Source organism: Dasypus novemcinctus, chromosome 3, assembly GCF_030445035.2.
Source record: "Dasypus novemcinctus isolate mDasNov1 chromosome 3, mDasNov1.1.hap2, whole genome shotgun sequence".
Taxonomy (NCBI): domain Eukaryota; kingdom Metazoa; phylum Chordata; class Mammalia; order Cingulata; family Dasypodidae; genus Dasypus; species Dasypus novemcinctus.
In genome coordinates, this window is record NC_080675.1 from 115443375 (window position 1) to 115457187 (window position 13813).

General features: G+C 37.4%; 1 protein-coding gene across 7 annotated transcripts in view; it reads left to right on the forward strand.

Annotated features, from left to right (window-relative positions):
• Positions 1–13813, forward strand: part of WDR76 (WD repeat domain 76) — a 49815-nt gene that overhangs the window by 15647 nt on the left and 20355 nt on the right. For all 7 annotated transcript variants that reach the window (XM_071214166.1, XM_071214165.1, XM_058294086.2 and 4 more), the window contains exons 6-8: positions 6575–6701; positions 9064–9165; positions 9264–9307. In XM_071214166.1, coding sequence (XP_071070267.1) covers positions 6575–6701; positions 9064–9165; positions 9264–9307 — 273 coding nt within the window. The remainder of the gene's footprint in view (positions 1–6574; positions 6702–9063; positions 9166–9263; positions 9308–13813) is intronic.

A 13813-nucleotide genomic window follows, 5' to 3' on the forward strand; every position in this document is an offset into this window, starting at 1 on the left:
AGATTACACATTGCAGCCACAACATCCATAGATCATCAGTGTTACAGTCATTATAATGTGCTATCATTCACTCCATTCATTACCACATATTTACAACTGACCTTTTTAAATATTCTTTTTTTTAATATTTAAAAATTTTAATTTTTTAATTTTTTCCCTTATTTTTGCGGTGTGTTTTTCTGTGTCTGTTGTATTCTCATTAGGCGGCTCCGGGAACCTTCCAGAGTGGAAGAGAGGTGATCATTCTTTTGCTCCACCTCAGTTCCCTAGTTTGCTAAGTTTCATATTGTCTCTTCTCTATGTCTTTTTTTGTTGCATCATCTTGCTGCATTAGCTCTCTGTGTGGGCTTCTCCAATCCAGGGCTGTCTGCCCTCCTGTATGGGGCTGCACTCCTTGCACAGGGCCCACTCCTTGCACATGGCAGCATTCCACATGGGCCAGCTAACCACATGGGTCAGGGGGCCCTAGGTATTGAGCCCTGGACCTCCTATATGGTAGATGGAAGCTCTGTCAAGCTGTATCTGCTTCCCTTTTATAACATTAAAAAAAAAATTTATACCCCCCCACCTGTGCTTGCTGTCTGTGTCCATTTGCTGTGCATTCTTCTGTGTCTGCTTGTCTTGTCTTCTCTTTAGGAGGCACCAGGAACCAATCCTGGGACCTTCTAACGTGGGAGAGAGGTACTCAATAGCTTGAACCACCTTAGCTCCCTGGTTTGTTGTGTCTCTCATTGTCTTTCCTTTTTCTCTGTTTTGTTGTGCCATCTTGTTGCATCAGCTCACTGCATGGGCCAACTCACTGTGTGGGCCAACTTGCCTTCAGGAGGCCCTGGAAATCAAACCTGGAACCTCCCATATGATAGATGGGAGCCCAATCACTTGAGCCACATCTGCTTCCCTTTTTATTTATTTATTTATTTATTTTTTTAAAAAAAGATTTATTTATTTATTTATTTAATTCCCTTCCCCTCCCCCGGTTGTCTGTTTTCTGTGTCTTTTTGCTGCGTCTTGTTTCTTTGTCTGCTTCTGTTGTCGTCAGCGGCACGGGAAGTGTGGGCGGCGCCATTCCTGGGCAGGCTGCTCCCTCCTTCGCGCTGGGCGGCTCTCCTTATGGGTGCACTCCTTGCGCGTGGGGCTCCCCTACGCGGGGGACACCCCTGTGTGGCACGGCACTCCTTGCGCGCATCAGCGCTGCGCATGGGCCAGCTCCACACGGGTCAAGGAGGCCCGGGGCTTGAACCGCGGGCCTCCCATGTGGACGCCCTAACCACTGGGCCAAAGTCCGTTTCCCTGCTTCCCTTTTTAAACATTCTGTATATATCTAGTATCAGCTCCCCCTTCTCAGTCCACATTCCATCTCCCAAAAACTTACTGTACATAGTCTAAGTCCATAAGTCTATTTATCATATTTTGTTAATATCAGTGAGACCACACAATATTCACACCTTTGTGTCTGGCTTATTTCACTAAACATAATGTACTCAAGATTCCTCCATGTTGTCATATGCTTCCCCAATTGATTTCCTCTTACAGGTGAATAGTGGTTCATCGTTTAAATATATACCACATTTTGTTTAAACATTCGTTGGTTGATGGGCACTTAGGTTGTTTCCATCTTTTAGCAATTGTAAATAATGCTGCTATGAACATTGGTGAGCAAATTTCTGTTTGTGTCCTTGCTTTCAGTTCTTCTGAATATATTCTTAGTAGCAAGATGGATAGATCATATTGCAGCTCTATATTTTGCTTCCTGAGACACTGTCAAATCGTCTTCCTCAGAGGCTGCACCATTTTACATTTCCACCAACAGTGAAGGAGTATTACTATTTCTCCACATCTTCTCAGCATTTGTAGTTTTCTGTTTTTTTTTAAAATAGTGGCCATTCTGTATGGTGTGAAATAATATTTCATTGCAGTTTTGATCTGCATTTCCCTAATAGCTGGTGATGTTGAGCATCTTTTCATGTGCCTTTTAGCCGTTTTTATTTCCTCTTTGGAAAAATGTCTACTCAAATCTTTTGCCCATTTTTTAAATTGGGTTGCTTGTTATGTCTTTAAATTGTGTGATCTCTTTATATAGCATGGAAATCAAACCCCAGTCAGATATGTGGTTTCTGAAGCTTTGTTCCCATTGAGTTGGCTGCCTTTTTACCTTCTTAACAAAATCATTTGGAATACAAAAGTGTTTAATTTTGAGGAGATCCCATTTATCTATTTTTTATTTGGGTGTAAGGTTTAAGACATCACCACCTATCACAAGATCCTGAAAATGTTTTCCTACATTTTCTTCTAGGAGTTTTATGGTTCTAGTTTTTATATTTAGGTCCTTGATCCATTTTGAATTATTTTTTGTATGAGATGTGAGATAGGGGTCCTCTTTCTTTTAGATATGGATATCTAGTTTTTCCAGCACCATTTGTTGAATAGGCTGTTCTGACCCAGCTGAGTGAGTTTGACAGCCTTGTCCAAAGTCACTTACTTGACCATAGATGTGAGGGTCTATTTCTGACCTCTCTATTTGATTACATTGGTCAGTCTATCTTTATGCCAGTACCACACTGTTTTTACTACTATAGCTAGATAATATGCTTTAAAGGCAGAAAGTGAGAGTCCTCCAACTATGGTCTTCTTTTTAAAGCTATTTTTGGCTTTTTGGGGCTCCTTAGCCTTCTAGATAAATTTGATAATTGGCTTTTCCAATTCTACAAAGAAGGGTGTGGGCATTTTTATTGGGATTGCATTAAATCTGTAGATCATTTTGGGTAGAATTGACGTCTTTTTTCTTTTCTTTTTTTTTTAGGAGGTACAGGGCATTGAACCCAGGACCTTGAACATAGGTAGCAGTTGCTCAACCACTGAGCTACATCCACTCCCCAAGAATTGACACCTTAATTATATTTAGTCTTATAAATATAATTGAAAACTGAATATCCTTCCATTTATTTAGATCACATTTGATTTCTTTTAGCAATGTTTTACAGTTTTTTGAATATAGATCCTTTATGTCTTTGGTTAAGTTTATTCCTAAATATTTGATTCTATTAGTCGCTATTGAAAATGGACTTTTTTTTTTACTTCCTCCTCAGATTACTCAGTAGTGTATAGCAATGCTATTGATGTTTTCATATTAATCTTGTATCTTGCTACTTTGCTGAAGTCCTCTATTAGTTGTAATAGTTTTGTTATGTATTTTTCAGAATTTTCTAAGTATAGGATCATATTATCAGTGAATAGTGAAAGATTCACTTCTTCCTTTCCTATTTGGGTGCCTTTCATTTCTTTTTTCTTGTCTAATTGCTCTAGCTAGAACTTCTAGCACAGTGTTGAATAACAGTGGTGACAATGGGCATCCTTGTCTTGTTCCTGATCTCAGTGGGAAGCTTTTAGTCTTTCACCATTGAGTACAATGCTATGAGGTTTTTCATAAATTCACTTTCTCATATTAAGGAAGTTTCCTTCTATTCCTATCTTTCAGAGTCTTTTTATTAAGAAAAAATGTTGTATTTTATCAAATGCCTTTTCTTCATCTCTTGAGATGATCATATGATTTTTTTCTTTTCCAACTTAATTAATATGCTGTATTACACTGATTTTCTTATGTGGGACCACTCTTGCATACCTGGTACAAAGCCCACTTGATCATAATGTATAATTTTTTTTTTAAAGATTTGTTTGTTTCTTTCTCTCCCCTTCCCTCCCCCCAGCCCCCAGTTGTTCTCTGTGTCTACTTGCTGCGTTGTCTTTGTCTGCTTCTGTTGTTGTCAGCGGCACAGGAATCTATGTTTCTTTTTTTTTGTTGTTGCGTCATCTTGTTGTGTCAGCTCTCCGTGTGTGCGGCACCATTCCTGGGCAGGCTGCACTGTCTTTCGTGCTGGGCAGCTCTCCTTAAAGGGTGCACTCCTTGGGTGGGGTTCCCCCACGCAGGGGACACCCCTGCGTGGCAGGGCACTCCTTGCCGCATCAGCACTGCTCATGGGCCAGCTCCACACGGGTCATGGAGGCCCGGGGTTTGAACCACGGACCTCCCATGTGGTAGATGGATGCCCTAACCACTGGGCCAAGTCCGCCGCCTGTATAATTTTTTAAATGTGTTTTTTGATTTGGGTAGCAAGTATTTTGTTGAGGATTTTGCATCTATATTCATTATTTTCTTTTTTCATATCTTTATTTGGCTTTGGTATTTGGGTGATGCTAGCTTCATAGAATTAGTTTGGTAGTGTTCCTTCCTGTTCAATTTTTTGGAAGAGTTTAAGCAAGATTGGTATTAGATCATCTTTAAATGGTTGGTAGAATTCACATGTAAAGCCATCTGGTCCTGAACTTTTCGTTTTGGGAGGGTTTTTTTTTTTCATTTAGTTTTTTTAATTAAAGAAGTTGTGAGCTTACAAAACAATCATGCATAATATACAGAAATTCTGTACATCACCCCTCCACCAACAGCTTACATTGTTGTGGAACATTTGTTATAGATTATGAAAGAACATGATGAAACTAAACCACTAATTATGGTCCATAATGTACACTCGGTATATTTTTTCCAAAAAGTCCCCTATTATTAACACCATGTATTAATATTGTACTTTTGTTATATACTTCATGAGAGAATGTTCTCTTTTTTTTTTAAAGATTTATTTTATTTATTTCTCTCCCTTTCCCCCGCCCACCCCGGTTGTCTGTTCTCTGTGTCCATTTGTCCATTTGCTGTGTGTTCTTTTTGTCCACTTCTGCTGTTGTCAGTGGCACGGAAATCTGTTTCTTTTTGTTGCGTCATCTTGCTGTGTCAGCTCTCCGTGTGTGCGGCGCCGTTCCTGGGCAGGCTGAAATTTCTTTTGTGCTGGGCGGCTCTCCTTACAGGACGCACTCCTTGCGCGTGGGGCTCCCTTATGCAGGGAACACCCCTGCACGGTGCGGCACTCCTTGTACGCATCATCACTGCGCGTGGGCCAGCTGCACACGGGTCAAGGAGGCCCGGGGTTTGAACTGCGGTCCTCCCGTGTGGTAGGTGGATGCCCTATCCATTGGGCCAAGTCCGCTTCCCATAGTCTCTTATTTGTACTATTAACCACAGTCCATCATCCACCACAGAATTCTCTGTGTTATATAGTCCCATGCCTTGTACAATCCATCAAAAGTATATACTCTGGCTCTCAGTTTCACCATAGAGTTTTGCTGTTATTTCTAGAATGCTTTCATCACTCCAAAATGAAAAATCCATACTCTCCTATACCCTCTATTGTTGACCCTTAGCATTGATATAGTAATGTACTATATTAGAGAAATAATCATGAGTTACATTAGTTATATTTTCCCCATGTATCACCATATTCTTAACACCTTGTAATAGTGATGTACATTTGTTCTAGTTCATAGAACATTCTTGTATTTGTACTATTACCACAATCCTTATCCATCACAGAGTTGACTATGTTATACAGCCCTAACTTATCTTATAGCTTTCTTTCAGTTGACATTTATATCCCTATCGGCTTTTTTTTGAAGATTAAATGAGATATTGAATGGTTAATACAGTTTCCAGCACATAGTATACTTTCAGTAAGTAATAAATAATAGTCATTACTAATTCTTCTGAACTAATGTGGAATTATAATTGAGATTTTTTTGTATATGAATATTTGAAAGTAATTTGAGAGACTTCTCTCAGCATTTTAAAATGAATTTTCTTTTTAAAATGTAAAAATAGTACATAGAAAGTAGGATATTTATATGATAAAAAAGTAAGCTATATGGAAGGGTATGCAATGAAACATATAAGTCTCCTTCCCATGCTAGACCTTACTTCTCCAGGTCTTTTCCCTGGAGGAAACCACTATTAATAGATTCATGTATATCTTCCATAAATATCTCATTATGCACAAATGTATGTATATATGAAACCTTTTTGTAAAAATAAATGGAAGCATATTCAACTTGTTCTGGATCTTTGTTTTTGCTTCTTATATCTGAGAATCATTTCATATCAGCACATTAAGTTCTACTTCATTTTTTGTATGGCTGCATGTTTTTCTATTATGTGTAGTTTAAAAATTTTGCTAACATAATTTATGTTTTTAATAATTTATTTTATATAGTATTTAACATTTCTCCCCTGCCCCTAAACTCCATGATGAATATTTAGATTTTTCCAGACTTCTAATTAAATTAGGTGTGGCAGTGCACATGGCAATGGACATGGCAATGTCTTCTTTCTCTTACAGGTTCTGTTGACTCCTGGCTTCTGACTGCTTCCTGTGCCTTTTTCTCTCTCTGTCTGAATTTCATTCTGCTTATAAAGGACTCCTGTAATCTAGATTAAAGCCCAACCTGATTCATTTAGGCCACACCTTAACTGAAGTAATAGCTTCAAGAGATCCTTTTTATGGTGGATCCACACCCACAGGCCTAGGGGTTAGGACCTGAACATGTCTTTTGGGGAGACAGGATTCAATCCCCAACAGTAAATCTTTGTGTACATGTGTGAATGTATCTGTAGGGTACATTCCTAGAAGTTGTCCCTACTAGTAGTAAATACATTTAACTTTTATGTGTATAATGTGAGTTTTTTCCACTTCTTTAGGAAGAAGCCTAAGAAAAGAGAAAGTGAGACTGGATGTAGAAGGTCAATGCGATTACTAAAAGTAGATCCTTCAGGAGTTTCATTACCAGTGACTGTAGCCCAGCCAACATTCACAGCAGATGAAAATGTAAGAAAAAATTTAAAAAGGCAATAATATATTAATAAAATACTGAAAAGATCTAAATATTTGAAAGTAGACTAAAGTTTCATTAAATTATGTTTATTTAATTTGTATTACATTAATTTAATTCTTGAATGTTTGTAGATTTAGTGCTTAAAAGCATGGAGTTTGGAGTTATAAAGAACCTAAATTGGATTTTGTATTTTTGCAGGACTTAGCTGTTGTGGAATTGTGGGTAAATTACTTAACCTCTCTGAGCCTTAGTTTCCCCATCTTTAAAATGATGACAATAATATAAATTTCACAGAGCTGTTAAGAGGATTAAGTTAATTAATATTGTTGCTGGACAAACATCCAGATCATTAGCCTGATGTGCTCAAAGACCAATCCTGAGACATTGGGATTTCAAAGAGAGAACGAGTCTTGGTTGCATTTCACAAGCAAAGAGAATAGGAGAAAATCCTCGGATCTGTTCTCCCTGAGTTGGAGAAATGGTTTTTAAATGAAATTCAAACCAAGGAATGGAGGTGGCTCAGCACTGAGGTGCTTCCCGAACCCCATGGGGGAGGCCTTGGGTTTCTGGTTGCCTGTGCCTCCTAAAAAGAAGGGCAGATGGTGAGTGCAAACGGGAAATAAGTAAATCTTAAAAAAAAAGTTCAACCAGGTTTCTGGTTGCCCGTGCCTCCTAAAAAGAAGGGCAGATGGTGAGTGCAAATGGGAAATAAGTAAATCTTTAAAAAAAAGTTCAACCAAAGGAAGGTGGAGATAGTGATGAGGGATGCTCGGAGATACTGACTGATTTGTGTGGGAAGTGTGTAAGCACATATCCCAGAGGCTGGCTGGGGTTAGGGCTACTAATTGGGTCTTAATTTGCTTAATTAACATCCATTAAGAACTGAAGAAGTTTGGTTGAGTAATACATAAAGTTGTAAATAGTACAGTCCACATAAGATGATGAGTAAGGATTCTAAGCTAAACAGTTGTAAATTGCTTAATTAACATGAAATGACAAGTAGAAACTAAACAAAGTGGGCTGTCAAGGGGCTGTTAAGAATTGATAAAATCCAACTGAAAATATAACAGTATTAGAATCAAATAAGTTTCAGATATCTGTCTCTAGCTACTTTAAAATATAACATACATTAAGGCCATGATTACAGTGAGTAAGTCATTCTGCATTCTACTACAAGGAAGAAAATCTCTATATAATAGTTCAGTGACTAGTTATTTGTTAATTTTCAATACTCAGTTTCAATATCCATAAAGTTTCTTACATATGTGCTAAGAGCTTAGTAAGTAAACAATATAGGATAGTTATTAATATTATTAATATTAATATGTAATAAAAGTAATGGGGGGAGTGGATGTGGCTCAAACAGTTGAGCACCCACCTCCCACATGGGAGTTACTGAGTTTGGTTCCTGGTGCCTCTTGAAAAAACAACAACAAAAAACAACAAGCAAAACAAATGATAAAATCAACTCGGAAGCCAATGAGTCTCAGTGGTTGAGTGCCATGTTCCCACATACGAGGTCCTAGGTTCAATCCCCGGCTCCTGGTACCTCAAAAAAAAAAAAAAAAAAGTCATGGGGGCCTTTGTTATGAGTAGAAAGAGTTTCATTTAGCAGATTTGCTGCATAAGTAAGATTATATATTTTATTGAGGAGCGCTCACTTTTTAAAATACTTTATGGGCTTAATTGGACATTGGAAGAAAGCACTTTTTAGGCTGGTACTTTGGGAGCTAATTACAAATTAAGGTGCTATGGGAAGCATCATAGAAGAGTAGCTTTTAAATTTTTCTGAAACCTTGACCTACAATAAAATATATTTATTTGTGACTCATTACACACACACAACTGAAATGGAAATTTTATGAAATAACACTTATCCTTACTCCATGTGGTGCTCTTTGCTATTTTCTTTTCCTCTCTATTCTATCCTCATCCTCATTCACTAAAACAAATTTCTGCTTGTTACTTCTTGAAATGATTTTATTACCCATATAACCTGTGCTTTAAAAAACATTGACATAGAATGATAACATTGATTAATGAAATTGAACTGACCTGAGTCAATTCTCAGTTCCTCTTGTATTGACAGTGTGACTTGAGACAGGTTCATTTCTCATTCCAGGACTTAAAAATGTGGTACCTCTTCTATAGGGCTGTTGAGGATTAAATGAAATAATATATGTTATATACTTTACAGGATACCTGGTATTCATTCATTGAGCACCTTATTTTTCAGTGCCCATAATTGCTAGCACTGTTGTTGGTGTTGAAAAAATAGGCAGACACCTTGCCTCTTTGAGCTTACATTCTAGGACAGAAAGACAATAAACTTTTTTTGAATTTTTTTTATAACAGCCTTTGTTACCTCCTGGGCCTTTAGAAATGACTCCTGAAAATCGAGATGATAACAATGAACTGTTTAAAGAATTTCTACAGACATGGACAGAAATGAGCAAGGTATCATATGAGAGGGTTTGCAGTTTTTAGAATCACTTGGTAAGGGAAATTTCAGAACATATATTAACTTGGCACTTTTGTCTCTCTCAATGTTTCAGACAAGTAGAATGAACACTGAGGATAAGTTATCTAGCATTAAAAGGTAAGTTAAAGTTTCTTGCCTTTGTTTTTAATTTTCAAAGATCTTTGAGTTATAAAGATTATATACCATTTCAGAAAATTTTCAAAGTGAGGTAAAAAAATTACATTTTATTCCTCCATCCTGAGGACGCTGGGATGGCGATGTCCACTCTAAATTGAGAGGGAGCATCAATCACATGTCTGATGGATGGGACTGTCCTTCTTGCAGCTGTAGACTCTCTTGGTTCCTTGTTGTGGTGGTGGTTCATCCTCACCTCCTTGTTAGCTGACCTGGGTAAGTCCAATGAACTGAAGAGTAGGTGTTGTAACTCCACTGAGGCTCAGGGCCCAGCTGCACATGGACAGCTGAGAGATTCAAGTCTTCTGGACATACACCAACCCCAGTCCCAACCACAGGTTCAATAAAAGGGACAGAAGAGGCATGTGTAGAGAAGTCACATCTGAATCCAACTCCATCACGCTTAGAAGCACAAATTCCAAAGTAGGGCACCAAACTCTGGAGCCATCTGCCATGACTATAGGACCTGGGTATCTCCATATCCCTCGGGAGCGCCATTACCTGGGGTAGTATCTACTTTGGCTGTCTATGAGATCCTGCTGAGATGTGTGTAAGCACAACCCCTCTGATGACCTCCTGGCTCATTTTAAATCTCTTAGCCATATAAACTCACTTCTCCTTACCATTTCCCCATTTTATTCAAGGTCTTTTTCCAGTTACATCACTAGCCGGTGCTTATATATGTATACATTTAACTGCAACCTATTAGCTTTTATAAAAATCAATTTTATTGATACATATTAATAAAGTGTACAATCCATCCAAAGTATACAATCAATGGTATTTGATGTAGTTACATAGCTGTGCATTCTTCATTTCAGTCTATTTAGAGCATTTTCATTATTCCAGTAATAATAATAAGAAACAAAAAACAGTCAAATAAAAAAAGCTCTACTCCTTGTAATCACTTCTCAATCTGTTTCCTCTGCCATACATAGCTGCTATTCTGTTTCTGTCTTTCTAATTTATTTGACTTTATATTTTCTATAGATGGAGTCAAATAATATGTAGTACCTTTTGCCTAGTTTCTTTCACTTAGTATATTTCCTTATTTTTTACCCTTAATGGAAGATTATAAATATATTAATAATTATATCAGTATTTTGCTATTAACATTTTGTAACAGCAACATTCATTAGTTACATTTCAAAGAAAAATAGTCTTGTATATGCAATATCATCCATATTCATATCTCACATGAGGTTTTGCTATGCTATACAGTTGCATATTACATTTTTTAGTGTTCCTTTTAATATCTGTGACCTTAGACTTTCTCTTTCAGCCACTGTCATAGCTATATATATATATATATATATATTTTTTAAAGATTTGTTGTTTCTTTTGTTTATTTCTCTCCCCTTCCCCCCCCACCCCAGTGTCTGTTCTCTGTGTCTATTTGCTGCGTCTTCTTTGTCCGCTTCTGTTGTTGTTAGCAGCACGGGAATCTGTGTTTCTTTTTGTTGTGTCATCTTGTTATGTCAGCTCTCCGTGTGTGCGGCACCATTCCTGGGCAGGCTGCACTTTCTTTTCACACTGGGCGGCTCTCCTTATGGGGCGCACTCCTTGCGCGTGGGGCTCTCCTATGCGGGGACACCCCTGCGTGGCAGGGCACTCCTTGCGCACATCAGCACTGTGCATGGGCCAGCTCCACATGGGTCAAGGAGGCCCAGGGTTTGAACCACAGACCTCCCATGTGGTAGACAGACACCCTAACCACTGGGCCAAGTCCTCTGCCCATAGCTATATATTAACACTGGTAGTTACACTATGATGTGCTTTTATCATTTCCATTCATTTCCAGAGATTTACAAACATTTTTACCAGCTTTGCATTCTCTCGCACTGTTCTATTTTCTGGTGACCTATATTAACTTCATGAGTTTACACATTATATTTAGTTCGTAATAGTACAATCATACATCCTTTTGTCTGGTTTACTTCACTCAACGTAATGTCCTCCAAGTTCATCCATATTGTCATGTGCTTCATAACTTCATTTCTTCTTACAGCTGTGTAATATGCTATCATGTGTATATACCATAATTTGTTTATCCATTGTTTATTCATTCACCTGAATTGTTTCCATCTTTTGGCAATTGTGAATAGTGCTGCTATGAATATTGGTGTGCAGATGTCTGTTTGTGTCATTGCCCTCAGTTCTTCTGGGTATATACCCAATAGTGGTATTGCAGGGTCACATCGCAAGTCTATATTCAACCTCCTTAGGAACTGCCAAACAGTTGTTCACAGTGGCTGTACCATTCTACATTCCCACCAACAGTGAATAAATGTTCCTGTTGCTCCACATCCTAACACTTGTAGTTTTCTATTTTAATAATGACCATTCTTATAGGTGTGAAATGATATCTCATTGTAGCTTTGATTTTCATTTCCCTAATTGCTCATGATGTTGAACATTTTATTCATGTACTTTTTTGCCATCTGTATTTCTTCTTTGGAAAAATGCCTATTCAGGACTTTTGCCCATTTTTAAATTGGATAATTTGTCTTTATATTGTTGATTTGTAGCATCTCTTTATATATCATGGATATTAAACCTTTATTGGACATGTGATTTCCAAATATTTTCTCCCATTGAGTCAGCTGCCTTTTCACCCTTTTCACAAAGTCCTTCGAGATGTAAAAGATAAAAGGAGTCCCATTAATCTATATTTTCTTTTGTTGCTCATGCTTTGGTATAAGGTTTAAGAAACTACTGCCCACCACAAGATCTTGAAGATATTTCCCTATATTTTCTTCTAGTAGTTTTATGTTTCTGGCTTTTATATTTAGATCTTTGACCAATTTTGAGTTCCTTCTTTTAGGGAGTAAGATAGGGGTCCTCTTTCATTCTTTTGGTTATGGATATCCAGTTCTCCCAGCACCATTTATTGAAGAGACTGTTTTGTCCTAGTAACACGGACTTGGCAGGCTTGCCAAAACCCTGTTGGCTGCAGAGGTGAGGAACTATTTCTGGATTCTCAGTTCTATTCTACTGATCATTGTGTGTATCGTTATGCCAATACCATGTTATTTTGACCATTGTAGCTTTGTAATATGTTTCAAGATCAGGAAGTGAGACTTCCCATATCACTCTTCTTTTTTTAGGATGTTTTTGGCTATTTGGGTGCCCTTTCCCTTCCAAATGAATTTGGTAATTGCCTTTTCTATTTCTGTAAAATAGACTGTTGGAATTTTGATTGGGATAGCATTGAATCTGAAAATCAGTTGGGGTAGGATTGACATCTTCACAATGTTTCGTCTTCCAATCCATGAACAGGGAATGTCTTCCCATTTGTTTAGGTCTTCTTTGACTTCTTTTAGCAGTGTTTTGTAGTTTTTTGAAAATAGGTCCTGTACATCTTTGGTTAAATTGATCATAGGTATTTGAGTCTTTTTGATGCTATGGTAAATGGAATTTTTTCCCCCTCATTTCTTCCTCAGATTGTTCAGTACTAGCATAAAGAAACATTGCTGATTTTTGCATGTTGATCTTGTACCCTGACACATTGGTGAACTTGTTTATTACCTCAAGTAACATTGTTGTAGATAATTTTGGAATTTTCTAAATATAGAATCATGTCATCTGTGAAGTGAGAGTTTTACTTCCTCTTTTCCTTTGGATTCCTTTATTTATTTAAAAATTTTTTATTTTTATTTATTTTTCTTGACTAATTGCTCTAGCTAGAGCTTCTAGTATAATGTTGACAGTGGGCATCCTTGTCTTGTTCCTGATCTTAGAGGGAAATTTTCAACTTTGCCCCACAGAGTGCGATATTTATCCTTTTGTGTCTGGCTTATTTCACTTAGCATAATGTCTTCAAGGTTCATCATTGTTGTCATATGTGTCCCAATTTCACTTCTTACAGCAGCATAGTATTCTTTCATTTGTATATACCATGTTTTGTTTATCTGTTCATCAGTTGATGGACACTTGGGTTGTTTCTATCTTTTGGCAATTGTGAATAATGCCACTATGAACAGTGGTGTGCAGATATCTGTTTGTGAAACAGTTTTCAGTTGTTCTGGATATATTTCTAGTAGAGGGATTGCTGGATCATATGGCATTTCTATATTTAGCTTCCGGAGGAATTGCCAAACTGTCTTCTACAGAGGCTATACCATTTTACATTCCAACCAACAGTGAAGGATTGTACCTGTTTCTCCACATCTTCTCCAGTACTTGTTGTTTTCTGTTTTTTTTTTAATAATGGCCATTCTATGAGGTGTGAGATGATATCTCATTGTACTTTTATTTGCATTTCCCTAATAGCTAGTGTGTATCCCATAAGTTTTGATAAATTGTCTTCTCGTTTTCATTTGTTTTGAGATATTTACTAATTTTTCTTATAATTTTTTCTTTGACCCTCTGATTGTTTAGGAGTATGTTGTTTAGCCTCCATGCATTTGCAAATGTTCCCCTTTCCTGTCTGTTATTGATTATGATCTG